At 38.2% G+C, this 26,924-nt stretch overlaps 1 protein-coding gene across 1 annotated transcript; it reads left to right on the forward strand.

Moving 5' to 3' along the window:
• The first annotated feature begins 460 nt into the window (after nucleotides 1-460).
• LOC149090055 (uncharacterized) lies at nucleotides 461-18,525 on the forward strand. Its single transcript, XM_089232033.1, has 3 exons — nucleotides 461-863; nucleotides 9,276-12,603; nucleotides 17,797-18,525. Exon 2 carries the CDS (start codon nucleotides 9,287-9,289, stop codon nucleotides 12,566-12,568), a length of 3,282 nt encoding a protein of 1,093 aa, XP_089088159.1. The 5' UTR covers nucleotides 461-863; nucleotides 9,276-9,286; the 3' UTR covers nucleotides 12,569-12,603; nucleotides 17,797-18,525.
• Nucleotides 18,526-26,924: the final 8,399 nt, after the last annotated feature.

Below are 26,924 nucleotides of genomic sequence, written 5' to 3' on the forward strand. Positions count from 1 at the left end.
CCACCACCACACACACCCATTCTTCCCGCCTCATCCCTTGGGCACCTTTCTTCCCTCCCAGCTTCCCCACCACCCGACCCCTCCTCTCTTCCAAACAAAGTTTTTGCTCTCATAGGTGTTGCCACTCAAACGAAACATTACAGAGGAAACTTCATTAGGTTAACGAACAGGCCCCCACAAGGGCCCTGGGCCCCCATTCCTCACACTTCACCAACGAAGTCGAAGTACGCCAGATCCTACTTGGCGTATTGATTCGAAAAGTAACCATTGATACTAAACCCCCCCCCCTTCTTCCTCCTCAGCCCAGATACCAGTTCATACAACACTAACACGTTGTTTCCTGGGGACTCCGCGTACACCATCGGTAGCGTTGATATAAACCCTCGTCCCAGCAACCATCCGATCCGTCCGACTAAAGCGCCTCCTAGTGGGGCTTTTCGAGACCTATCCGGCGGCGCACAGTGGTTAGAGAGTATCCCTGTGCTATCGGATCGGAACTGGGGCGAACCCGATTTCAGGGCCGCTCATTGGCCGCCCGGTCACGTGACACGCATCCGAGGCGTCCTATTCGCTGGGAGCGGACCCCTAAGAGAAGAAAAAAAAAAAAAATCCAGGGGAAAATAAAACAACCAAAAAATTCATAAGCTCGTGGGTCACGTGACGAACGTCGCCATGTTGGCATCGGCGGGCCCCGCAGTTTGAGGTTCGAGCCGGCTGTTCGACTGTCGGATAGGAATTGTTATTATTATTTTTTTTTCGTTTTTTGTGTTTTAATTTAAATTATCAATTACTTTGTGGAGTGCGGGATAATTATCATCATCTGTTGGCGTCTGGGATGTTCTGAAGGATAATTTGACAACCAGGTAAGGAATGATTTTGAACCGAATTATATTAACTGATTCCGTGTGATTTTGAACTCCTTTTTTTTTCCGTTACCGCTGTCTCTAGTGGTAAGAGGGGGTAAAGAAGAGAGAGAGATGGGGAGAAAGAGAAAGAATTGTGCGCCAAGTTTTAGGCCTAGAAGAGATTTGGGCATTTTTTAGTTTCTTTTAATTTATATTTGAATCGTAGAAATGATCGATTATTTTTTTTTATTGTCAGTCAATGTATAAACAAATTAGTTTTTTATTTGTATTCGGTTTTTTTTTTCTCCTGTTTTTTGATTCAATGGAGCGCTTGTTTTTTTTCTCTTTCTTTTCCCGCCGAGTTTTTCAAAGATTGACACGAGATCGTGAATTTTATTTTAATTATATTTGGCGCTAATTTCTACTAATGATTAGAAATAAGAAATATGTGATTTGATCTAAATTTATCAATTTTTATTTTTTGTTTTTACGATGATTAGTGATTTTAATGATAGATTTTTAATATTCTTAATGAGGTCATGTTGAATTTTCATTACGCGTGTTGATTTGGTCGAGGTGAATAAAATGTGATGTTTGTTCTGTTTTAGGCTGGTATTACACTATAAAAGTTTGATAAAAGTTCTTTTATAAAACTTGACAAATTTAACCAATAAACACATCTGTTACATTCGAGCGAACTTGACCGATCCCCCCTATTGGTTGCATTTTTCAAGTTTTATAAACCATCTTTTATCAAACTTTTATAGTGTAATCCCGGCCATAGATGTATTTTATATGTAATTTTTTTTTGTTATTTAGATCAACACCTTATTTTAAAATTCGTCAAATACAGTGCTGTCTCAAGACATATGCGCTTAACTCCTTGGCAGGCCTCATAAAAGTGAGATCTGGTTGATATTTTCAAGAGTGAGCTTGAATTTGCCAGCCTACAAAAAATTACCTGGCCCTTGGGAGGGGGGTGTGTGTGTATGTGGCAGTATACGGTGGAACTCTTAACCCCCTTAGCTGTTGATAGAATCTTACACGATCCGCAACCCCTGTGCTATCCTTTTTTGATCATAAAGTGTAAAGACGTATAAATACGCTCGTGGCAGTTAAAGCACAGATTACCTAGGGTGTATTTGTATATACCCGTGGCAGTTATGCGGTTGAACCAGCCATTTTCAACCTGCTGTTTTTGCGAGCGCCAAGAAAGCTCAAAGCCTGACTGATTTCGCTCTCGCAAGCGCTTTCTCAATGTCTCAGTTAAACACCTTGCAATTCAAATTGCATTCAAGGATTACAATTGTTTTGATTTTTCGTGTAAGTTTGTCAAACTTGCCAAAAGGGGGTGCTTGCATCTTGAATAAAGTTTGAAGACTTCTTCCTGTATTATATGGTGGATCGTTTTTATAACGTTCCCATTTAGAATGGCTTACTTCCATGGTTCCAACTTGTACTGATTCTCCTCAACATTTACTGTTTAAAGTATTTTCCCGCTTGCAGTGAGATTGTATATAACATTACTGTCATTGCACCACATTTCTCGTATCGTAGCCTGAATATATTGCATCAAAAACAATAAATCCTGTATATATTTTCTACCTTTTCAAATGCCTGGAAAGATTAATCTTGATGCTCAGTCCTTGGAGTTTGTAATACAGGAATCTCACTGAATACAATTTATACAAAAACGCAAAATGCCCACCGAGGTGGCTGAGGAAAAAGATACCCACAAAACAAAAACCTCAGCCGAGTTAGTGGGATTATAGAAACCACAACCTTTGCAATGTATGTCTCACTCTCTAACCACTGTACTAACTGCGGATTTATAGTTGCATATGCACATAAATGACAATTTTGAGATCAAATTGCATTAATATTTGACAAATACACTATGGTTTCTAGATTATTATATCTTTCATCAGTTTCCTGGTTGTGTTGGATGTAGTGACTTTTTCATTTGATAAATTAAATTAAGTCATAACGTTTGAGAGACTAGGCACACAAGCTTCTCGTTACGTTTTGTATACAGGGTATCCTGTAAGTCCTGTTTTAGCCTTTATCTCATCAACTCTTCGTTGTAGAGGCCACAACTTGGAGGAAGCATGCAGGTCTGGTGCCCTGGCCATGGGACCAGATGGGGCACAAATTTCATATGTTAACCCTGGAATATTACTAACTCTGCAATGTAGTCGTGGTATAGATAACATGCAGTTTTTATTTTGGTTAATACAAGGCTGGTCAAATCCCAGGTGCCCGTTCTCCATGACGACTTAAAAATTAATTGATACTGGCACCTAACACTTTCTTAATAACCTGTCCTTCAACATTACAAAGGGGGCACTGAGATATATGAATTCAAATAATGGAGAAAAGTTGGGGAAGAAGCATCTTAGTTTGTGCTGTTCTTTCCCAATTTTTCTGTTTTTTGAATTCAAATATCTCTGCAATTATTCTGCTTTTGAAACAGGATTTTTGTTGTTTTGAAAGAGACGATAACTTTCTGATGGGAAGTTGGACAGTATACAAAAGTGCAATTTTTTGGGACACTGTATTTTCACTCTCGAAACTGGGACAGGGTGATTCCTGAACACATTTTAAGCATTCTTTACATTATAACCATACTTTTACGAACGGTTAGAACATACAACGAATGGTTGAGATGAGGGCAGGATTAGGACTAAATGGGATACCCTTTATACTCTTGTAAAATGAGTGTTTTTGACGTCAAAAACCAGTTTTCTATATCACAAGTGCCAAAAACTGGTTTAAACTGTCGAAAACCTAAATGAGTGCTTTTGAATAATATTTTGAACAGAATAGGTGTATATAACATGGAGGAAATTATTTTTTTGTATATTAAATTTTATTTTTAAATACAGATTTATTAAAACAAAATATATAGTTACAATTTGAAATTTTGAATTTTTTGATGTAAAAAGTTTAGAACAAATAATGTGTAATTTTATTGTTTATTTTATCGGAACTACCGATTACCTTTGCAAACTAGCAAAATAGAGCTGTTTATTCAAAATATGTATGATAGAGGATCAGGGTTAGGTTGGTAACTCAAGTATTAATATGCAATACAGTCAAAAACTGTCAGAGTTGTCAAATAGTTTCTTTTAACCTGATATGTTGAATAACAAAAAAAAGCTACTTTTTATACAGATTAAAGTTTTTATATTTTGAATTCCCGTATAAATACAAAGTATAAAATATCTCAGATTGATATTTTTAGTTTTCTAATCTACCCAAAATTTTATTCCATGTTGAAAATTTTCACTCACAGCATTTGTTAATATATTAATTAAACTTGCCAAAACCACTCATTTATTCTTGCCTAAAAATTTCTTGGCTTAGGCTGTATGAATCCGGCGTTTCACAAAATATCATTACTTATTTCAATCAAAGCAAAGCTAGCAAACCAATGTGTGGTTTTGCATTCTTAGATATAGCTTCAATTAGAAAAACATTGCATTATAAATGCTATTAAATATATTGTATCGTATAATAAAACTTAATCTTACTTTTGCACTAAGAGTAAGTTACAAGAGTTCTATAAGCATCATATGCAAACGAGCATTGCCTATTTAAAAAGGCATTTTAGTCCTGCAATTTAGACTTATGTTGACTGCTGGATGTATTCTAATGTTATGCGCAATAGGGGTATTGTTTTAAGTATCTGATTATCTAGATAATTTAATAACAGATCAAAATTACATATGGGGGCGTAAAGAACTTTTAAACATCTATTTGTTATGAAAGAGTATAGCAGATAGTTTATATCTTTATATGTATACACACATTTAGGCCTAAGTAGCTGAAGAAATCTCGTGAGCTCGAGAATCATATCTTGAATTGAGGATTATCAAATAGTTCCATAGTTTTTCCTTCAGCTTTTATGTTATGCTCCATTCAAATTGTATATTTTACAAGAAAAGAACCCATTTATATATTGTCCAAAATAATTCTGTAGGAGGTAGAAAATTATTTTACAATCATTATACTAAGTATTTAATCTTTGCATAACAGTCACTTTAAACATTACATGCAATCAATATGTATTTTCAGTGGGATTGTTTATATTTAAAAGCAGCAATATTTGAGGTTCTTGACATGACAGTTTAAACCGTCAAAAACTGTCATGCGTCAAAGATCTGCCAACCCTGGTGTAAAAGTTCTTTTTTAAAATAAAAAATTTGCATCTATATTGGGGGGGTCGACTTATACACTATTATACAGGTATCCCTCACTTTGTTTTTTTACGGTCACAACATTTTGAAAAGTTGATTCAAAACATCACAGATCTATGAAATTCTGTAGTTTGATTCTATTGATATAAAATCTGAACATGAGCTTGCAAATTAAAGAGATGACGTAGTTAAGGTGAAATCCATTGGGGATTTGAGGATGTAGATGAGATAAGTGTATATTAAATTCTCAAATCCTGTCCATCAGAATGAGATTGTAGTAACATATTGTTTCCCTTTCCCAAATATTGTTTATAACTCATTAATAAACATGGAAATGTAAAATAACATGAATGATGAAAATAAGAATCCCTTCGTATTTAAAAATCATCCATAAGATGTAGAGTTTGTCTTTCAGACAAATCTTGATTAGCAGACCAATATTGACCAGACCTATTAAAGAACCTGTGAGCCGAGTGAAGACTCAGAAATATCCAGCATTTAGGCCTATAAAATAGTATTACCCCTGAAGCAGAATGTACCAAAAACTCCAATGCACGTCGACAGAATAATCAATGTTGCAGCAGAATGTCGGGAAAAATCTTGGGAAAAGATGAAAAATAACTCTTCTGTACGTAAAATACAATATTAACAATATAATGGCAATTTTTACTGCAGAACATCTTCAATGAAAGCTCATTGCAGAACAATTCAAAAACATTCTGCTTTGGGAGTACTAAACACACAAATAACTCATTAAGTTTTTTTATTTTACTGAAGAATGCCCTTCTCCCAATCGCAGTCTTACCCATTGCTAAATTCAACCCACTTTACATGATTGTTTCGAACAACTAGTTTGCAGAACCAAGAGTTGATGCTCGTTAGAATGGCCCCCCAATTGTTCTGTCTGAAACGGATAGATGTTATATCGAAAGGTGTACAGATAGGATATTTATTATATGAAAGCATTTGGGACTTATCCTGCCAGTCGCTGTAATGGAATAGTCGCTGTAATGGGGGGGGGGGGGTTGGTTATAATGATCTCAATTTACCCATACATGCACCTTGTACACATTCTTCTGCAGAATTTCTAACACATGATGCCTGTATACAGCAGGGATTTACAGATCCCCTTTTTTGATTTGTCAAGCCCATATACAGTATGCAGTTTCAAACCTTCTCTAGGAATGCGACTGAATTCAGTTTCAACAATAACATGGCTCACTCCAGTGTACTCTTTTACTATTAATACTTTTTTATTATTAATTTGGTGATTGTCTCTATTACCGGTGGCCGGGTTGTGTGATGGTCCAGAGGATATGAATCAAGCCCTGGATTAATCCTTCACTGAACTGTTTTTGGAATCACTGGACAATATCTTCCATACAAATCCATCTGATAATTTCATTTCATGTATGCATGCTGAGGAGTCTGTCCAGTCAAAATTTGGGTCCATTTTTCAAACCCTTCATAAAATTATAAATCTGAGAAGTGAACCCTTTACAAAAATCTGTATCTGAAAAAGACAGACAAAATACAAATTATTGAAACTGAAATTCTGCATTTTATTTCGTTTGTGAACTAACTAGATTGTTTCGCTTCCCACCAAATTACTTATTGTTCACAAAAGTAAGAAAAATTTTCCCAAAACAGGATCCTATGTAAAAAATGTCTGGGTGACACTACCAAGAAGTTCAAATGTCACATTTCGAGGCACGATTGTTTTGTATGCATGTAGATGGGTTAGGGTAAAAACCGCAACTCAACCATTCAACTAGTTTAACCTTTTTCTATCTAGCATCAAGTCCTTCTATATGCCTCATGTTTTGTGATCAAATTATTGAAAGTGGCACTTTAAAAGCATGAATCAAAGATTTATTCATTAAAATTAGTAAAATTTAAAACTAATATTTGGAAATTCAAATTTTCAACATTCCAGATTATTTAAGATGTAAGTTAGCAAATTTTCATACCAGTACTTTGTGATAAATTGTAAAAGCGGCAACGGCACGTGTAGACATATCCTTGCAGCCACAAAGCAGAATGCTTTGGATTGTTCTGCAACAAGCCCATGGCTGACTGGAAATGTTCTACGGTGAAAATCTCCTATAATGTTTTCTACACATTTTCCTAAAATTCTTCCAGATTGTTTTGCAGTAGCACTGATTGTTCTGCGGTGTATGTTGCAGATTTCGGAATATTCTGCTTTGGGGCCTTGCAGTAGAACCTTGTTTATGCAATTTTAATGCACCACTTCAAAATCTACATGCAGTTATACCTCTGCTAACAAAGATGATTTGTTCCGGAATCACATTCGTTAGCTGAAATCTTTGTAAGCCGAAACGTGGGGGTACCATAGATTTCTACAGAAAATTGTTTGTGTTCCAGGTTTTGCCGAAAATTTAAAGATAAGTAAAATGAAAGAACGCTATAAAAAGACAAAAAAGGTGACTTGAGATTACAATGAACAGCTTCAAAATTGGATAAATGAGAACTTTATAGGAAACTGGAGAAACCGTGAGACACAAAGAACTTCATAGGAAGATGAGATACTGAAGATATGTTTTATTTCGCACTATTTACACAAGCAGCACTATCTGTAGACTATTAAAGCTAGTGTTGACACAACCCAGTCAAGTCTGCCGTTGTCACCATTGATTTGGGATTTGGTCAGCTCATTTCTGTATCCAATACATTGCAGATAAAGAAGATAAACACTTAGAATGTGTCCAACTGTTCAGTTTGATGCTAAGGGTATTGCACTTGAAGAAAGAACACTCTGAAATCATGGGCTGATTTTGTTTAATGCATGTTCTATCAGCTGAATCTGTTATTTCACATGAAATGATTCAGTTTCAGAAAGAGAAGTGAAGGTACATCTGGAAAAAGATTCCGAGGTGGACATGGGTTAATCAAATTTGAGTGAGAGTAATTCTGATGATTTATACGCCAAAATTCAGCTTATGGTGCGGCTGTTTTATATTGCACAAGGTGTATCCATATCAAACGTTCGTTAGCTGAGGTGTCACTGTTATAAAGTTTATTTTCTCTGTGTGAATGTTCTCTATACAAATCTACAATTTTTGACCAATCCTCCCCAAATTTTGCTTTTATACGAAACTGGACCCAAATTGACTTTAATGATAGGCTACTTTAAAGTTTGTCGAAGCAGGGCAAATACCCAAAATGGGTGTAAAACCATCAGGCAACGATGACTTTCGGAATGCTTACTTTGGTTACCATGGTTTATTCCTTTACAATGGTTGATCACTTTGTCAAAGCTTGCATTATATTGTATGTAAATGTGAAAGTTGTGTAACTGAAATTTAGCTTCAGTTATAACGACTTTTTTAGAGATAATTTTTGATGAGAATGCATTACTTGTGCAAAAATAAAATTTTGAAGTTTTGTGTATTGGGTCAGGGCCATCATTTCAACTTTTTCTAGGGGGGGGGGGTCAAAGCACATATACTCAATGTATGTATATATTTATAATGTTATATACCATTTTTAGTGTATTTTCAAAAGCCGGGGGCAACCACCCTTCCCCCCTAAATGACGGGCCTGTATTGGGTTGTTGAATTGGTAAATACCTAGTGGTTTGCTGCAGAACACAAAAAAAAAAAAATTTGTGATGCATATCGGCAGGGATTGCAAATCCCGGGTGCCATGATGACTAAAAAAAATTTGGATTTGTACCTAAACTTTTCTGTGTCATTATTGAATACGAGTCTGAGGACAACACAAAGTTTTCAGACTTTATATCAGCATGTATATCAACTTGGAAATGGAAGACCAAGTTCCAGAAAAGCCTTAACGTTTTATTTTTATGTGGGGACTATTTTTTCTTTCTCAAAAAATAATTCTTCCCCCCCCCCCCAAAAAAAAAATTGGCTTACACCTAAATTTTTTTTTCAGATTTGTTGTCTTGCTTTTTTTTTTTTGGGGCGGGGGTGGGGGTCCATGAGCTGGAATAAGGAAACAACTCACTGTTTTTCTATTGTCATTGCTATATACTTGATAGCATTTTGTTAAGGGGATCTGTGGCCTTCATTTTATTGGCGTAGAGTCTGCTGGCACAAAGGGTCCGGGAACTGAGAAAGGTTAAGAACCTGTGATCTAATTGCTTCTTACCCGGTGTCAAGGGCTATAGAAAGAGTTTATAATGTATTCCTATTACAATTGTTAGATTTACATGCATCTATTTTATTTATTTTTTTCATTACTCTTTTAGCCTGTATAGTGATGAATGCTGTCAAGATTGACAAGAACAGGCACAAGGAATCAACAAACATGAAAGTCGATGCTGAGGAAGATAATACGAATGCAACCCCAGGCAAGCCCTGCATAGATTTCGAACCAGGGGATAGGTGGCAGATCAAAGAGGAGGATAATAATGGAAATGTAAGTCCTCCGAATAAAAACTCTAAAAAACGGAAATCTCGCAGTAGGAGACGGAACAACTCTGCGCGTCCTGCAAAAAGGGACAAGGTAAGCACAGAAGTGAACGGTGATGTTGCTGAAGATGCTTCTGATGAAGATGAAGAAGAGGAACTGACTACTGAACAAAGTCTCAAAAATAGCAAGGACAAAGACAAAAATGAACTCGAAAGTAAGGATGAAGACGACAATGAACTCAACAATACTTCTAAGAGCAATGATGAACAAGAGAACAATGAACCAGGGTGCACCAACGGGGAAGATCATGCACCAAATCGGAAGCGTAGGCATTCACCTTCGAATGATAGTTCCGAAAACAAGAAAAACAAGTGTGATTCCGTTTCGAAAAAAGATCTTGTTGCAAATAATGCTGATCGACCTTCTGCTGACGCAAGTGAGAAAAGTGATGAACTCGTGGTGGTGAAGAAAGGACCAGCTGGGGAGAAGGGTGAAGAAAACAAGGTGGAATCTAGTTCGGATAAGTGTGCATCGACTTCACCCAGTGTTAAAAATAAATCATGTGATGTAACTAGCAGCAAGAAGATTGAATCGGTGAAGAAAGAAAAAGATCCAGAGAACCTCATCGTTGTTTCAGATGGGGAATCGGACAATGAAATTCAAGTCATCAGCAGCTCCGCTGATGCAAAGGAGGGTGCGAATGACAGCGTTGAATGTAAGCCCATTAAATCTGTCGCAGATTTTAGTGTGTCACATGACGAAGAAACTCTCATGTCTGCAGGATTCCCGTATCTTATCTCCTTGCAAGAGAAAATCAAAGATCTGCAACCTGGAAAATACAATCCCGTGAAGTTTCCGCACATGGGCACTTTGATGTTGGAGGAAAATGAGGTCATCATCGAAAGTCCGTCTTTGCTCGTTCCTCTTCTTATCAAGAATAAAGATAAATTCCCATCCTCAAAAGATAAACCAGAAGAAACGGCCAGTAAGAAACCTGAAGAAAAGTCCAAAGCTGTGCCTGGTGCCCGGAAAAACTTCTTTCAGAGCTCTGTAGGTCAGTTTCTGATAAACCTTGGAGCGAGTCGAGTTCTGGAATGGCATCACAGAGACATGAGGAGGTCTAAGATGAAACAAACAAGAAAGCTTGGCGGCAGCAACAAAGAGCTTGAAGAGGAAATTATCCTACTTGGACAGAAGCATCAATCTCTCAAGGAGACTAACGCTCCATTCCAGTTCCGCATGAAGCGATGTGAATTGTGCGAATTCAAAACTGAATCTGCTATGGTCATGGAGCGCCATTATATGGTCCCACATAAGACCCCTAGAAGGGAATTCAAGTGCAATTTCTGCAGGTTTGTGACTCGAGATTCAAGAGAAATCATTGTTCATTTCAAAGAACTTCATGACAAGAGAGCATTCCTCGAAGACCAGATGTCCTTGCACGAGTGTTTATTTTGTTCATTCCAGAGCCACTTGAAGGCCAAAGTTAGCGTGCACATGAATCGTTGCAAGAGGAATTTTGTTGCTGCCCAGAATCTCAGTCCTCCGTTCGACTTTGAGTTCCCGGGAGTGACGACCAAACCAGTCACTATATCAGATGTCATAGCCCATCGCAAGATGCTAATGGGCACCAGCAAGGCTGGCTCCTTCTCGAATGCAAGCCAGTCCGTTCCAATGGAGAGTTTGGCTAGTGCCTTTGCACGGAAAAAACTGGCTTCAGTTCTCAACATGACCGGTGCCGAAGGGTATCCAGACAGTCCTACCTTAGTAAAACACCTTATGGGCCAACAAATTAAACAGGGTGGGGCTGCATTACAGCTACCAGCAGGATTGATGCTGACGAGGCCAAAATCCAGATCGCCTCAACTCAGACCAGTTGCTCCAAATTTACAGCCTCGCTTAGCAGGCATGAATCAGTCTGCTTATGTTCAAAGCATTGGCTCCACAGCTTCACAATTAGCATCATCTGGAATCTCTATAACACCTGTGGGCAAGCAAGATGCTTCAAGAATCGCTTCTGCGGCCAACCTGAAGAATATCACGCTGACGCCAATCAGCTCTGCTGGTAACCAAATCGTTTCTCAGAAACCTGGACCACCTCAGCCAGTGGCTTTGTTCACGAACGTAGCTGGCAACGACCCTTCACGAAAGGGAGGACTTGCCCAGGCTGGCAGAGTTCAAGCGGGTAACAAGCCTCAGCGGATCATGCCTCCTTATCAGCGGCTGAACACACCTCCATCGCAAGTCGTTAAAAGCAGTTCGGGTAGTTCGTTCGTGATGTGTGAAATCTGTGACTCGTACATAAAAGATTTGGATGAACTTAGATCTCACATGAACTGGGTTCATAAGGTGAAAATTCACCCGAAGATGCTGGTTAGTCGCCCTCCTCTAAACTGTCAAAAGTGCCAGTGGCGGTTTTTCACTGACCAGGGTCTTGAGCGCCATCTTCTTGGCGCACACGGCCTCGTCACCACTAACATGCAAGAGATGGCAAACAAAAACCAAGACGGTGGACGTTGCATTATTTGCGGTGCCGTCTTTACTTACAAGTTAGTTTCTCACATGACTCAGGTACACAAAGTTACGTTGAAACCAGCTCATCTGTCCTATAAATGTACTGTTTGTACGGCCACTTTCACGCTGTACAGGTTGTTTGAGAGCCACGTCTACAATGTACACAGTTCGTCATCTAAACGTTCTACAGAAGAATCTACCGATAAGAAAGCTGCTCCCAAAGAAAAGGTTTCTGCTCCTGCCCCTGTCGCAGCAACAGCAGCATCCCCCCAGGATGCCAAGAAAGATTTGCCGAAGAAAGATCAAAAGGAAGTGAAGAAACCGGATTCCTTCGAGCGCGTCGTTAAGAGGTGTAAGGACTGCAACGTAGTCACAGAAGATTTGATGTCCCACATCAAGGAAAAACATATGAAGGAACTACGGGTGAAGCTGTGCAGAATCGAGAAGTGTCAGAAATGTTTGTACTCCACGGATGAGATGCTTGTCATTAGATTAGATCAATTAGGCTTAGATGAGGACTCATCGGATGGAAGCAGCGGAGACAGTTCCAGTGATGAAGAAGAAACACCTAAAATAAAGGAGGAGGAAATAAAAACTGAAGTTAAAGATGATTAAGACTGGCGCTGCGGATACTCGCACCTGAATGAGTGGTGAGTATTGTGTTTCCATTGATCTTTTTTTGTGGATGGGTTTAGTCGTATGGGAAACACTATTCGGATGTCTTAACACTAGAAAGATGGAAGCTGTCATTTTGATCGCAAAGGGCAAAAATCAACATAAGTTGTTTTTCTTTACCTGTATCTATTCAATCTCTTTGGCTTATTTTTGCAATAAATCCATTGTTCATGTGGCATTTTTTTTGGAATTCAGACAAAACGGTGGTTATGACAAAGAATACTGTGTTTTGTTTCTTTAAAAAGAGGTTTGACCACGATTTTTTGAGCTCTTGTAATTCGTGACTTCATTTTCACTTGGCAGTCCCATATATGCCAACAAATAAAGGAAAACTGTGAATAGCAGCCAAATCTATCTTCGGCAATGTAGAATACATCCGTGCATTTCAATGCTGATCACATTGCATGTTGAATGAATTCATTTTGTTGAAGCCATCAATGACACTAAAATTCTATCAATAAAATTTCATGATTTCTTTCAGAAATTTCTTTTGTCCGCGATTTCAATTTTGGGTATGCATGGTACACAATGTCTATATTTTCATTGTGTGTACCTAGCCAACCTCCTCATTAAATTTCATGGAAAGGTACTCTTCCTACAGTTCAGACCTGACACGGTCCGGTCTCTATCTCTTCTGGAATGTAAGCCCCTTTACCCGTGTGGGTTAGATTGTGCTGGGGAGTACTGGAGTGTGTGTGCTAGTGAACCACCAGCAGCCGCCGCTTCCCATCACCCTGACTTTCTAAGTCCTAGCTGCAGGCATAGAGCCTGGTCTTCTGGTTGTCCCCTTGATAGCAGCATCACCCTCATCCCAGGAGGAGCCCACAAACCCGAGCCACAGCCAAAGCATCCCACAGGCACAGCCCCGTCACCCAGTCCTAGAAATCCCCAAGTTGTTTTATTGAAAGTAAGTGAAAATGAAATGATGAATTTAACATGGGCTTACAGTCCAGACCTGGCACCCTGACTTTTACTTGTTTGCCTCCTCTTCTTAAAGCATCTGAAAGAATAGAGCGGAGGTCTTTCCAACCTTTTTTACTCGCGAGCACTGCTTGTACCCATCATCAAATGAAGAGCACCCTGACGGCAAGTTTGGCATACAAATGCACGGAATCAGGGTGATTTCAGTCCTTGAATGTAATTTGTATACAAAGGGGTTTAATTGTAAAGTTGACCAAGTGGTTGCGAGCATGAAATCTAACACAAGCATCAAGCACTCTGGATGCTTCAGGAAGCACCGTGGTGCTCGCGAGCAACGAGTTGAAGATACCTAGAATAGAGGCTAGCTTTGTATGCTGATATGAAGTAATGGTTGCTCTTAGAGAGCCTGGGGCAATTTTAAAACGTCATATCCTGTTGTGCAAAGAAATAGGATTTCCTTCTTCGGGTTCGCGGACTGTCATTTCTTGTTAGTGTGCTTTATTGCTTTTTTGCTGAGAGAGCTTCAGCAGCTCTGGAGGGGGACCTAGGATGCTTGTAACCCTAGAATATATACTAACTCTGTCTCATAAACCTAGTCAGACATGCAGTTTTTATTTTAGTTAATATTATAAGATTAAGACGCTCTCTGTGTCTGTACCAACCACACCTTCTCCTAAATCAGGGTCTATCTACGGCTCCCCATAATAGTTTTGTGAATATTAATGTGCATTCATATAAAAACCACTTCAAAGCATAAATAGGCACACATCAATATTTCCAGCGCATGTATGCGTGATAGCTGAATTAAAGTCCAAAAACAGCACAAAATATTCAGAAATTACACCAGCATGTTTGCTGGTTTAAAAAGGAGTCCCAAACAAGTCAACAAATATACATTTCAGACCAGTTTAGTTGAGGGGTATGCTTGGCTCCCCTATGAAATTTGATTTTCAGAATTTCTTCTCTTTCCCCCCCCCCCCCCCCACTGATTTTCCGATCCCTGGTTTTATGACTACTTCTCCCAAGAAAATTTTGTACAGTTCCAGGGTCCAGGGATTGCATTCACATCCATTAATAGAGGAGACAGGAGAGTCTGTAATTAGCAATACAGTATTCCCCGCATTAGTCACCATACCCGGAAAGGCAAGGTTTCATAAGGATCACAATATGCTTTCAGCCAATTCAATGGATTTTTAGAATGAAGATATTCAATGATTTTCCAGTATCTGCGACTCCAATTTCCCACCATGTGGCTAATATCATAATATTCAAGTTCGAAACTGCTCTCTAATGTTGATTAGTAAATTGGAGTCTGGGGACAGTGTAAAAAGTTTTTGGAAATTATATCTGTGTGCCCGCCAACACTGGAAGGAATGACAGGCCGGAGAAAAAACATTACTTTTATTATTATTTTTTTCCTTGAATGAAAAAAATGTTCAGAAAAAACTTCGTAAGAAGTTTTGCTGATGCTCAAGTTATTTTTTGAAAATTTGTCATGCTCTAGTATAGGCAATTTTTTTCCACAGCATCACTGAGCTTTTTAGCAATACTATTTCACAAGTGCATGGCTTGATCAATTTTGGGCGTGATGGTGACGTGGAAATAAGGATTGACACCTAAAATCTTCTATGTGTGGTTACAAAATTCGGATCTGAGAACTGTATCGAGTTACTGGAATTCCTGTCAATATCAAAAGTGGTCACTATGCTCTGGAAAAGTTGAAAGAAACGTTTTAGACTTGTTCAGGGCTCCCACTTGTCCTACTTTTCCTACATTTTTTTTACCAAATCTTATCAAAATTTGTGGAATTGATTTTAATTGATGACAGAATTATCAATATATTGCCAAATGTTGCGGATTGCAATTAATGATTCTGCTAAAGAAGAAATTATATCGGTTTTAAGGTTATTTGGGGTGGGGGGCGTATGTTGACCATTTGGTTTATTAATTTTTCACTTGCTTAGTTTAAGGGTTCAACAAGTAGTCATTAAAAGCTTGGATGGAAGAAATAATTTTGTATTTACTACTTCATGGTGTTGGACAGTAACTAGCATTCTTATCATTCAAAATTATGGTGCACATTTTGTGTATAGGTGAAACAACAGTTTGCATTACAAAGCAGTTGGATACGTAGGCCTGTTCTAGGATTGTAGCATTCAGTTGTCTTCTGTATTTTTATGACATGAAGAGTCATGAACAATATTTACAATACTCAGCAAAGAGCTAGAAATAAAAGTGCTTCATTTGTCTAAAACAATTACAATGGCACATTGAACAGTAAAATGTAAACAAATCCCTAAATCCCTTTTTAAAAAAGGAGGCACAGTGCAGTAAAACCACCCCGTTCACCTTGACCTATTTACATCAGACCTTGTTATTTACACAGTTTGTACGTTGCTTTTTTTTGAAGTGGTCTTGAAGGAGCATCATTCTTTAAAAAAACTTGCACGCTTTTATAATTTGTTGTGTATTGTCAAAGTGATTTGACAGGCACTGCACTTCGGAAGACTCCAAAAAAAAAATAAAAAAATGTAACATATATCATGAGAAAAGAGACGGATAAGATTTATCTATGGTTGCTTGTGCACTGTTTTGGCCAAAAGTTGTTTTTGTAACAAAGTCATTGCTGTCATTTTGTTTTTGCTTGAGTCAGTTTTATAGGATACTGAAATAATGCTATGAAAAAAAAAATTTTAGGGATTTTTTTCTATATACTACGATGTTGTAGGAGTGCCCTCCCCGTCCTACTTTTTCCAATTTTTGAGTGAGAGCCCTGCCTTTTTCGTGAGAAAAAATGTTTTGTATTCAAAAAAATGTCCTGGCACCTTTATTTTTCAGGGCCGTCATTTCAATTTTTTCCAGGGGGGGGGGGGGGGCAGGGAGAATGTACTAAAAGTACACACACATATATATACCATTTGTAGTGTATTTTCTAAAGCCGGGGGGGGGGGGGCACTGCCCCCCTAAATGATGGGCCTGTTATTTTTGTAATTTTTCAATCCCTGCAGGTAGTTACAGTGTTGTTGCTGTTCCAACTAAGCAATGTTGAAAATTGTTGAAGGGCAGGGGCAGGGCCTTGATAAATCTCAAAATTCATATCTGTGTTTACTAACATGTAAAAGGGTTACCCAATCTCAAAAAGGCCATTTTTTTTTTTAAAGAAAAATATGCTTGGCTTTTGAAAAAATTTTTGGTTGACATCTTAATTTGTGTTTTTCAATTTGTGAATTCCTGCACAAAGGCGTCAGTGTTGCTTTTTGCATTTGTTGTCTCTGTGTCTTCATTGGTGTCGGTAGGAGAATTTCAGACGTGGGATAATTTTCCTGTTACTAAGTGCAAAAATTATCACAAAGAAAATGTACATCTGTTAACCTTCTATCGAGCGCCACTGATCTAATAGATACAGCCTTTACATTTTCTTTTATCTAGTCAGGCTTGAGTGTGTAACAGTTAATTCACTCGAAATCTTACCAAATATGGATGGTGATAAGCTAGATTCATTGTGTGAGCCGGATTACGCAACATTTTGAAATTTAAGCATTTTAACATTGGGTCTGGAGACCCATGCACATGTATTTCTGTCATTTACCGACAGGTGACAGGAACAACTTTCTTTAGGTTCTCTCTAATTTCCTTCCATCGGGTACATTCGGTCCAACAGGCACAAACACAACCATTTGTCACTTGGCTTCACAGCATTAAAATTTGTTAGAGTGGGTTTTTTTTCCCTGTTGACACCCCTAACTGTGGTGTTCATCATTTGGCAGTTGTGTAAATGAACGTAATTAGGTGTTATGTTTTTTGAATTTGTACCCAAATCAAGCACAGCAGCAAACTCAGTAATCAGCATATTATGCATACGGAAGATTAAGGGAGTTCTGGATAGTCACACAAGGTCCTACTGTATACATACCATAATAGGTTGATTCAGTGAGCATAAATTTGTTTCAGTTCACTTACCAGAGCGTTGTTCTCTATAACTAGATATCCCAAAGCAGAATGTTTAGCACTGTTCTGCGACCATCCCTCAGCTGACTGCAAATGTTCTGCGGTAAAAGTCCCTATACATGTAATAGTGTTTTTTTATACTTTTTTCTTAAAAGTCTTCCAAATTGTTCTGCAGTAGCACTAATTGTTCTGCGACGTACGTCGCAGATTTTGGCACATTCTGCTTTGGGGGCTAGATGTATGGGAGAATATGCATATTCTGTCGATGAGATACAAATGGATTTTTCTTTCTTTTGCAGGTGGAATTGTGGATATTTTGTACATACATACGCAGGCTATATATATACTTCTGACCTCTTTCAAGATGCTTTCAGGGATTTAAAAAAAAAGGAATAAATCACAATGCCCTTGAGCAAAGTTTAATATTTTTTATCTGCCGTTTTGGTTCTTCATTAATGTGCACCACAAGATATTTTGTTTGCCTTCAAAAATAGTGTCGTTCACTCTTTGCCCAGGATCTGGCTACTCGAAGCCCATCGGAGGTAGCAATTTTCTGCTGAGATTTGTCACCGACAAATGTGATCGATTTTAAAACAGAAACTCAAACAAAGTGATAAAATGGAACAGTATTTTTTTCCCCCTGTTTGGTTTATTCTTCGCCAGTTTTTCATAACGTCCTGTGCGAATGACCAAAGGAAATGTCATCTCGCTGTGTTTTTGCTCCTTTTTTTTTTTAAAGCTGAATGAAACCTGAAATGGTTTCCATGATTCAAAAACGGCTCGATTTCAAGCCTTGTACTGCCATTCAAAGAAACTTTTTTTTTTGTACATAAGCATGTGTATATTGATAACAATCCAGAATATCGATTGGTTTTTTCCTTCTCATTGGCTGGTACAGCGATTATTATATATTTTTTTCTCCTTATTTGTTGTCTATTTATGACCGTATAGTTTTTAAACAAAATTAATAAATTGTGGTTGAAAGGTGTGAATCGATCTAATGTGATTAAATTAATGCAGATGAATTACGTTGATGTTTTTCCTGTCATGTTGTTCATAGCCAAGTGATCATGCTGATGGATTGAGTGTCAATGTGTATGTATGTATTGTGTGGAAATGTCTGATGTAGTTGTATTTGTTCGTCTTATATCATTGGTTACTGAAGTTTCTCCCATCATTTAGGTGTGGGGTCTGGCGAATTTTCAGTTATATAGCATTTCAAGATAGATTTTAAGGGTCCTGTTATAGAAAAATATGTTATTAACTCAAATTTTATGTTTTATTTATGGCACAGAAGTGGTTTTGATATTAAAAGTTACTTAACAAACAGTTCGTTTGAGAGAATCAACTAGTAGCAGCAGCTACTGCAAAATTCAATTTTTATGAAATTTTTTGATTCCCCTCCCCCTGAAATAAGTGAGTTGTTCCGCTCTTGAGGAAAGTTGGGAAACAAAATTGACAAAGAAAAAGGGTTATGGTGACATAATCAAGGTAACTGAAATTCAGGTGGTCAAGGTGACAAAATTACAAAAAAGAATTATCACATGACAAATAATTATCAAATCAACTTTATTTGTTTCATATTGACAAAATTTTCAGAGAGAGAGTGAGTGACATGTGTGTTCCCCAAAGCAGAAGACTTTGCATGATTCAGCCCTCAGCTGACTGGAAATATTCTGCGGTAAAATTCACATAATAGTGTTTTCAACCAAAGTTTTTTTGCAACATACGTCAGTTTTTTTCAGCATCTTCTGCTTTGGGGTACATGCCCATGATAAAGTAATGTCTTGCCATTGTGCCACTTGTGAGAAACAACATTTACTGAACATTCACTTGGAAGAATTTAAAAATGAATTTTGTGTAAAAAAAAATAGTATTTACAACATCTTCAAAAACCTGACCCTCTGCTTTAATTCTGTAAAACACAGAAGTAAGAGGGTGGGGTTTTTTTTTTAAGTCTCGAACATTCTTATTAATATTTTTACTTCATTCAAAAAAGCACTAGCGTTCTATTTGAAACGGAAAATGAAGAGCACACGTTGCGAATATATATATAAACGTGAACTGATGCACTGCTGCTTAGCAGACCCTGTCTTAAAGGGGGGGGGGGGGAAGTCGTGTTGCACAGAAATAAAGTTGGAACTAGAGCATTAACGAGAGAAAACCTATAAAGAATCTATTTCTACGGTCGCCAATCTTGCGGACCAATAAACTCACTGGTTCGCAGGATTCAAAACTGTAAGGTGAATTTAAGAAGCAAAACAATGCAGTAAATCTAAACAGCATCATCCACCTCCGGACAATAGACGTGTGTGTGTGTGTATACTCTTTTTTTCATCACACTAGAAGTATCGGCCTGTTAATTTACATAATCGGTCAAAGTCAACGTACAAACTCTCACTATCGACGAACTCCATCTTCTCTCCTATGCCAATAATATTTTTTGGGAACCGGGAGGGGGGGGGGCTTCTCCATATCCGCCTATGGAGCTTACCCTATGCATCTTAGGGGCTCACTTAAGAGGCGAGGCTATACGTCGAGACCGCCCTAGTGAAAATATTTATAAAATAATGATCATACAAAAATAGCTGGATTTTTTTTAATAAATACGAAATGTGTTAAATTTTCTTCTATTCTGTGGTAATACGAAGACGAATCATAATATATCGAAAGAGTAATACTGGGCTCCCAGCGACCCGGAAGCAGAATACTTTGCGTTGTTCTGTAACGATCCGTCAGCTGACTAAAAATGTTCTGCGGTAAAAATGCCCACAGTTGTTCTCTTCCACAATTATTTTACCAAGATTGTGTTCTACATTGTTTAGTTTTCGGCACATTCTGCATTGTGGGCCAGCGACTTGAAAAATCAGTGAAATGAGAAATGTTTAGGGAAAATGTAAAATATTCAGCAATATTTTACGTAAGAAATATGAATAAGGGAAAGTCAAGATAAAAGTGAGGGGGGAAAATATGCGGGAAAAATAAACTGAAAGCTAAGATTTTCATCTATTTGGGGTCATTAAAGTATTACGTTAGCATCGAGAGGGGAGGGATTTGCTGACTTGATGACAAGGGGGAACGGGGGTTTGAAGATTGCTTACGTCATCAACCACCCCTTTTTGAAGATATGAAATATTCTAGGCTGCTGACGAAACTTTGCTGGGGGGGGGGGGGTAAAAAATGGCTGAAAATCTGCTTACGTAATACTTGAATGGACCCTTTCTTCTCCGGGGTTTTTGTCAGGGAAATGATCAAAGCAGAATTTGCTGGAAAGGTGTCTCTGTATTAAGAGCGTAGAATTGCAAGTGCCCAAAAATTTATTTCCATTTACCATGAAAATTTTCCGTAGATAGGTTCAGCCAATTTTTTGTTGCTTTAACTGCAGTCAGGGCCTTTTAATTTATGGGGAAGGGGGAAAACAAACCCCCTCTTTTTAGGGGTCAACGATATTTGGTTTATTAGTGCTGACGAAATTATGGGGTTCCCAGGCTAATGTCGCGCTGTCATTGCCGATATCCGGCTCGTACTTGATTGCTATTTTGTACATTTTCGCTATCATTAATTTGGATTTGTTGACATGAGTGATTTGTGTAAAACGATGGCAAAAAGCAGAGAAACTAAGTATCACGAACCATAGTTTGCGTCAATGCTGAGTTTTTGGAATGAGATTACGCGCAGTTTCCTCCATAAAGCAATCCCACGATCGTCTTAACAGCATCGTACGTCCTCGGGCAAAGTGATTTTTCCGAAGCCTCGTAGCTGAAAGTTTCTGCGTACTAATTTTCATACGTACTCTCGAAAATTACAAATAGATCTAATTGTCATGACCAGGGACGCAGCTAGATACTTTGACACCCCTTGCATGTAGAGGAAGCAGTTAAAGGGTGAATTCGGCACTCCTTCTGGTTCAGCGCCCGGGGCACCAGACCCACCTACTTCCCCCCCCCCCCCCCAGTTGCAGCCCTGGTCATGATTCATAAGGTTCCTCCCTGGGCCGTGCTCGGGCAGTCCCATGCATTAAGAGTAAGCCAAGTTCTACAGAATGACGAGAATTAAAAAGAAAACCGCAGGTCTTTGTAAGTCCTTAGTGGATCACCAGTGTAGAGTTTGATCCAGTTTTCTCCAATACGCATCAAAATGCAATTTTACTCCAGATTTTGTTTAGGAGTGAAAATACCCCAATATTAATTTTTTTTAATAGTTATTTCTCTGTTACACTCTCTCTTTACAAAAATACCTCTTAAAATTTTGGAGAAGAGTGAAATTACTCTTCACAATTATTTTTTCGGGGTTGATCTACCGTAGAAGTGAAAGGAATGCTACGTACCAGGTGTAGATTGCAAACAAACTCGGAAAATTTATCAAAAGGAAACGGTGCCCAATGACGGTGATTCACCACAGATAAATGTACCTGGTGAGTAATATTATAGTCATAATACGATTCAGTGGTTTCTCCAGAAGCCGTTTTAGGAAATTCTAAAAAGCAGTCATTGGGAGAAAAATACCTTTTGAATTCTTTTAATTAGATTTTAAAAAAAATAAAATTCTAAGGGATGTGTCTTGCAATATATGAAAAATTCCAAAAAGTACATTTTTGGCAAACTAAAAAAAAACAATGATAATTGACGACTCTTTTTTTTAGCTTAATTTTAACAGATAAAAAAGTTCATTAGTTACTTTAATTTAAAAAATATTGAATCGAGAAAAATTTTTCAACCTTTTATTTGGCCACATGTTGCTTGAGAGCAACGTGGTTTTCTTATATTTTCCAAGTAAATGCATTGTCCATTTTGAGCTGGTTTTGGCATTGATGCTTTCAAGCAACTCCTAGTTATTAGATTTTTACTTGTGAGATATTCATAAAGTTTCTATAATTACCAGCAGAATGCCACAGCTCTCCCCCTTTTCCTTTACTAGCCAAGTAAGAACGAGTTTTGACCATTGTATTTGGAGGGAGATATCTGAATGCACATTTTTGTGATCCTTCAACAAGATAGAAAAGTAAGTTGGGAAAATGAAATTTTTCAAACTTCAAATTTATGTAAATAATATAAATACAGCGTGTTCCCCTGAAGTGCAACACCTCACATTTGTTTAAATATTGACAATAAAATTTTAGTTTTGTCATGCAATGCATATAGTATTCAGAGCACCTCATTTGCTTAATATAAACCCCTCAGGATTTTTCTCTTGGATATTTCAATGCTTGCCAATTAAAGGGTTGATGAAAAGACATCAAAAACTTTGTAATGTTTGAAGCGAGAATTAAAGGCCCCAAAATGAAAATTTAAAAATACTTTGAGTCAAGAAGCAAAGACGTTTTTTTTCTTTGATTGAGTGCTCATTTTATCAATTGTATATAAAAGATCTCAACAGAACAATGCAGCCTTAATGCTTCATCTCTACTGAGTATAGAAGCGGATGTATGCTACTTAGCATTAGTTTTGAAGATATTATCAAAGACTTAGCAGCAGGGGCGTAGCCAGAAATTTCGTTCCGGGGGGGGGACCAAAGTGACAGAACAATGGATTTGGCCATCTTTTTCCCTTTTTTCGGTCATTTTCTCACATTTCGGGGGGGGGGCAGACCCCCAAGTCCCCCCCCCCTCGCTACGCCCTTGCTTAGCAGCTAATTATAACTTATGTAAAAAATGGGAGAAAGCTTTCAAATAAATAAAATGTGTGATTACAGGGGTGTTTTTGTGAAAATGGTCATTCATTTAGTGGGAAGCGAAATCTAGTTAATCTATCACAAACGAAATGAAATGCCAAATTTATGGCTTAACTCATTTTTATTTTGGTGAAGGGTCCGCTTTTCAGATCCGGAATTTCGTGAAGGGTCTGGAAAACTGATCTAAATTTTGACTGGACTGACTCCTGGATCAGAAACGTTCATATATTCTGCTTTGTGATTAGTTACTTCTGAAATATAAAATTCCCTTTAATGTTTCTTTTTCCATTGGTAAATTCCAATATTGAGTAAAATATAGGTCTGCTTAGGACCTGGGCCGGATTCCTGTCTGTGAGGATTCTTATTTTTGTTTTTTCACGCTAATAAATTTACTTGTGGGGGGCTTTGAAATGTCCTAGGGGACAAAGGTCCTAGTCCAGGAGCCCCTGCTGCAGTGTGCGTGGGGGGTCGTGGGCTCTACTGCACCACATCCAAAATGGCGAAGTTGCGCTATAGTGTACGTGTGCAATTTCTCAAACATTGTGCTGCTGGCAGTCCGTTGATTGGCGATTGATGAAAATTATATTATTAATTATATTAATTCCAATTATATGGTTTGAAAACAATATTTCTACGTAGCAATCAGCATTTTTTTCCCTCAAAAATATTCATTTTGATCTCAAAATGGCGTCGGGTGGTGCTTCTTCCTTTGCTTTCCGTCGTTTTTTCCCCCCCCGACAATTTTTTTTTCTCTTGCTCGCTTGTGTGAGTGAGTTCGAGTGAGTGCGTGCGTCTGTACCAGCAGAATTTTCGCCACACTCGTTGCGCCACACCGTGGTTACAAAGGCCGCTTCGAGAGTAGAGGTAGTTCAACGAGCTGTTATGTATGCGTGCGTGTGTATTATCCTCGAAGCAATTTTTATTTACTTTTTCTTTATCAATACACTAACTCCATCGTTTTAGTTAGCAATTTTCATGTTGCACATGTGTTTGATGGGTTTTTTTTTTTTTGAAAAATTTTCAACTTTTAGAGCTCTTTCTCTCTCTCGTGGCTTTCAAGAATCAGGCTTTTGCTCCGATGATGATGCTGATGGCGGGTTGGGCTCCCTACGAATCTCTCTGGGGCGCTCCTTTTAAGCTGAGCAGGAAGTGCAGGTTGGAAGGACGGGGTTATGGGTAGAGAGTGGTCCAATCTAGTCTGGCGTGTATACAGTGTCCTGCCGTTTGTGGGCCTTCTCTTTCTTACTAACCGTGGACCCCCCTCGATATTAGTTTTGGAACGGTCCGTGTTGTGACGTCAGCGTCTGCGCCTCTCGGTGATGATGATGATTAGAGCAAGTTGACGTGGTGACGTCAGTTTGCTCTTGCATTATCGTACGATGGAATTTTTTTTTAATCTATTTTTTTCCGAAATGTGTATATGGGCCCCCTATTCAAAAAAATTTTCGAATTATTATTTAAAGGGGGAGGGGGCGTCTCACACGCTATTTATATATATACGCCAACCTGATAGCCGAATAGTCAGCTATGTGTGTGGGGTGCGTGTCCCGGTTTGGAGGGATCGATTTTTCATGTACATAGAGGAGACAGTTCTAGGAGGGCACGTGCCCCGGCGGAAAATTTTACGAGAAGAAGCTTTTTTTTTTTTTTCTTCAAGCTCTTGAGACACTTAAACACGCTTTACTTTTTCACAGGGCCTCCTCCCACATTCGGACAAAAAATTCTAATCACCAGTAAGTCGGTGTCCATGTTTTTAGGAGCTGATCAACGTAAACGCGTGACGTTTGTTCCAATGAATGTGCTTTTCTAAATTTTTGTACATCTCTGTCCTTCCTGTTCTTTTCTCTTTCTACCGTCTCGAAGGGTGCCGCCGCACCTGGCCGGAAAATGGTTGGGGGGCCCGTGAAAGGGCATTAAAAAACACTACCGAAGGACTACGCATTTCCTCTACCTACGAAGACCTTGCTTGAAATTCTATCAATTTATTAGCTAAAACTCCCCTTAACGAACACCCTTCAAATAGTTATTTTCCCTTGTATATTAAATGCATGTATTTCAAACTCCTGATTAAGGTTCACACCTTTTTCACGGGCGAATTTTTCTTGTCATGCCGGTGTCCGCAAGAAGAAGGTGTTTTTGCCTTATTAATAGATATAATAGGGCAGATATTGCAGATAGAGAACCCTAACCTCAGAGATTGTTTTTGAACTGGGGGGCGAAAAATATCTTAGATTTGACGTAGAAAACATTGTTGAACTTGCAGATCTGTTGAAAGCAATGTTTTAACTTGCCTGTTATATTAAATCAAAAACTGTCAAATGTGAATTGAAGGGTTTGATGCAAAAAAGATGCGGCTCCATGTTTTCAAATTGTTGGAAAACCAACAACTTTTTAAAAGTTGCGGAAAAAACGTTTTAAAGTTCCAGAAGTTGTGCGAAAATATTCTTTTTGATAAATTTTCTCGGCTCGTCTTACATTATTACGTCAGTGTTTTCACACAAAAATACATCTTCCAGAAGACGTGGCACATTCGTGGATGCTGGTGCTACCTCATTCTTGCCACAAAATGAACGCAAATTACTGACGAACCGTTGATACTTCCAATTAGAAAAAGTATCCAAATAACATGTAGAACTTATTACAATGCGTCATCATTCATGTTGCAAGGGGAAAATAACAAATACTTTTTATACGGAGACACACACCCCCCCCCCCATGTGCTCAAAAACCCGATTAGAAAATTGTTGCCCTGGCTCTCTTGATGATAAAAAAAAAACAATGTTTCTGTGTGTATATATATATATATATATATATATGTATGTAAGTCACTTAGAATATTGCATGTTAAGTGCAATATTCACTGAGATATTTGAATTCAAAAAACAGAAATATTGGGGGAACGTGAAACGCGTTTTCTCCCATTTATCTTCTCAGAATTTTTTTTAATTGGACCGTCCGTTCTTACTATTAAGTAGATATATTCTCAAAGTGGTCGGTGGACCACGTGCTGAAGACTCCTGGTGTAAGCGGTAAAAATTACGATAACTTTTTATCCACTTCGCTCCGGTGGTACACTATATGTGCGTGCCTTCGTTTTTAACGGTTTTAAATGATTTTGATTCTTTTTTCGACCTGACACGCACAATATGTGTACCTAACTCCAATGTCCTAGTGAAGATATCGATTTAATTAATATATTTTTTTCTTTTAAATGGGCATTTCGACGTACAATATAAGCACAAATCAATCAAAAAGGAAGAAAAATTTATTTTGCCAATTTTGGCTCTGGTTTGAAGAGGCTGAATGAATGAACGCCAGAACCTTGCCACTGGACTTATCCCGTTGTCGGGATCTCTTCCAGCCCAGCTTCGTGGCAGAGTCGGGAACACTTTATTTTGTATATAGAAACGTCCTCTCCACTTGTCAATACAAGTATCATCGAAAGACTGGTTATTTGTGGGGATGAAGATTATAAGGAAGAAAATTCATCACTGCCCCCACGGGGACTCGAATCCCGGTCTCTCGCTTGCCGGACGAGCGCTCTACCATCTAAGCTATGGAAGCAGATAGAATATTTCAACCTTAGAGCGTATTTTCTTCCTTGTAATCTTCATCTCCACAAATAACCAGTCTTTCGATGAATCTTGTATTGACAAGTGGAGAGGACGTTTCTATATGCATATGGCCATCTGGTTGGCCTTTGTCATTCACGTGCTATTAGTTTATTGTTGACGCCGTCCGTGTACGGTGCCTTTCA

This window comes from Pholcus phalangioides, unplaced genomic scaffold (assembly GCF_987345545.1).
Source record: "Pholcus phalangioides strain wild (caught in Gottingen) unplaced genomic scaffold, Ppha-v1.0 ptg000001l_1, whole genome shotgun sequence".
Classification (NCBI taxonomy): Eukaryota; Metazoa; Arthropoda; class Arachnida; order Araneae; family Pholcidae; genus Pholcus; species Pholcus phalangioides.

Coding starts and splice junctions, on each gene's coding strand:
- LOC149090055 (XM_089232033.1), top strand. CDS start 9,287: ATGAATGCTGTCAAGATTGACAAGAACAGGCACAAGGAATCAACAAAC.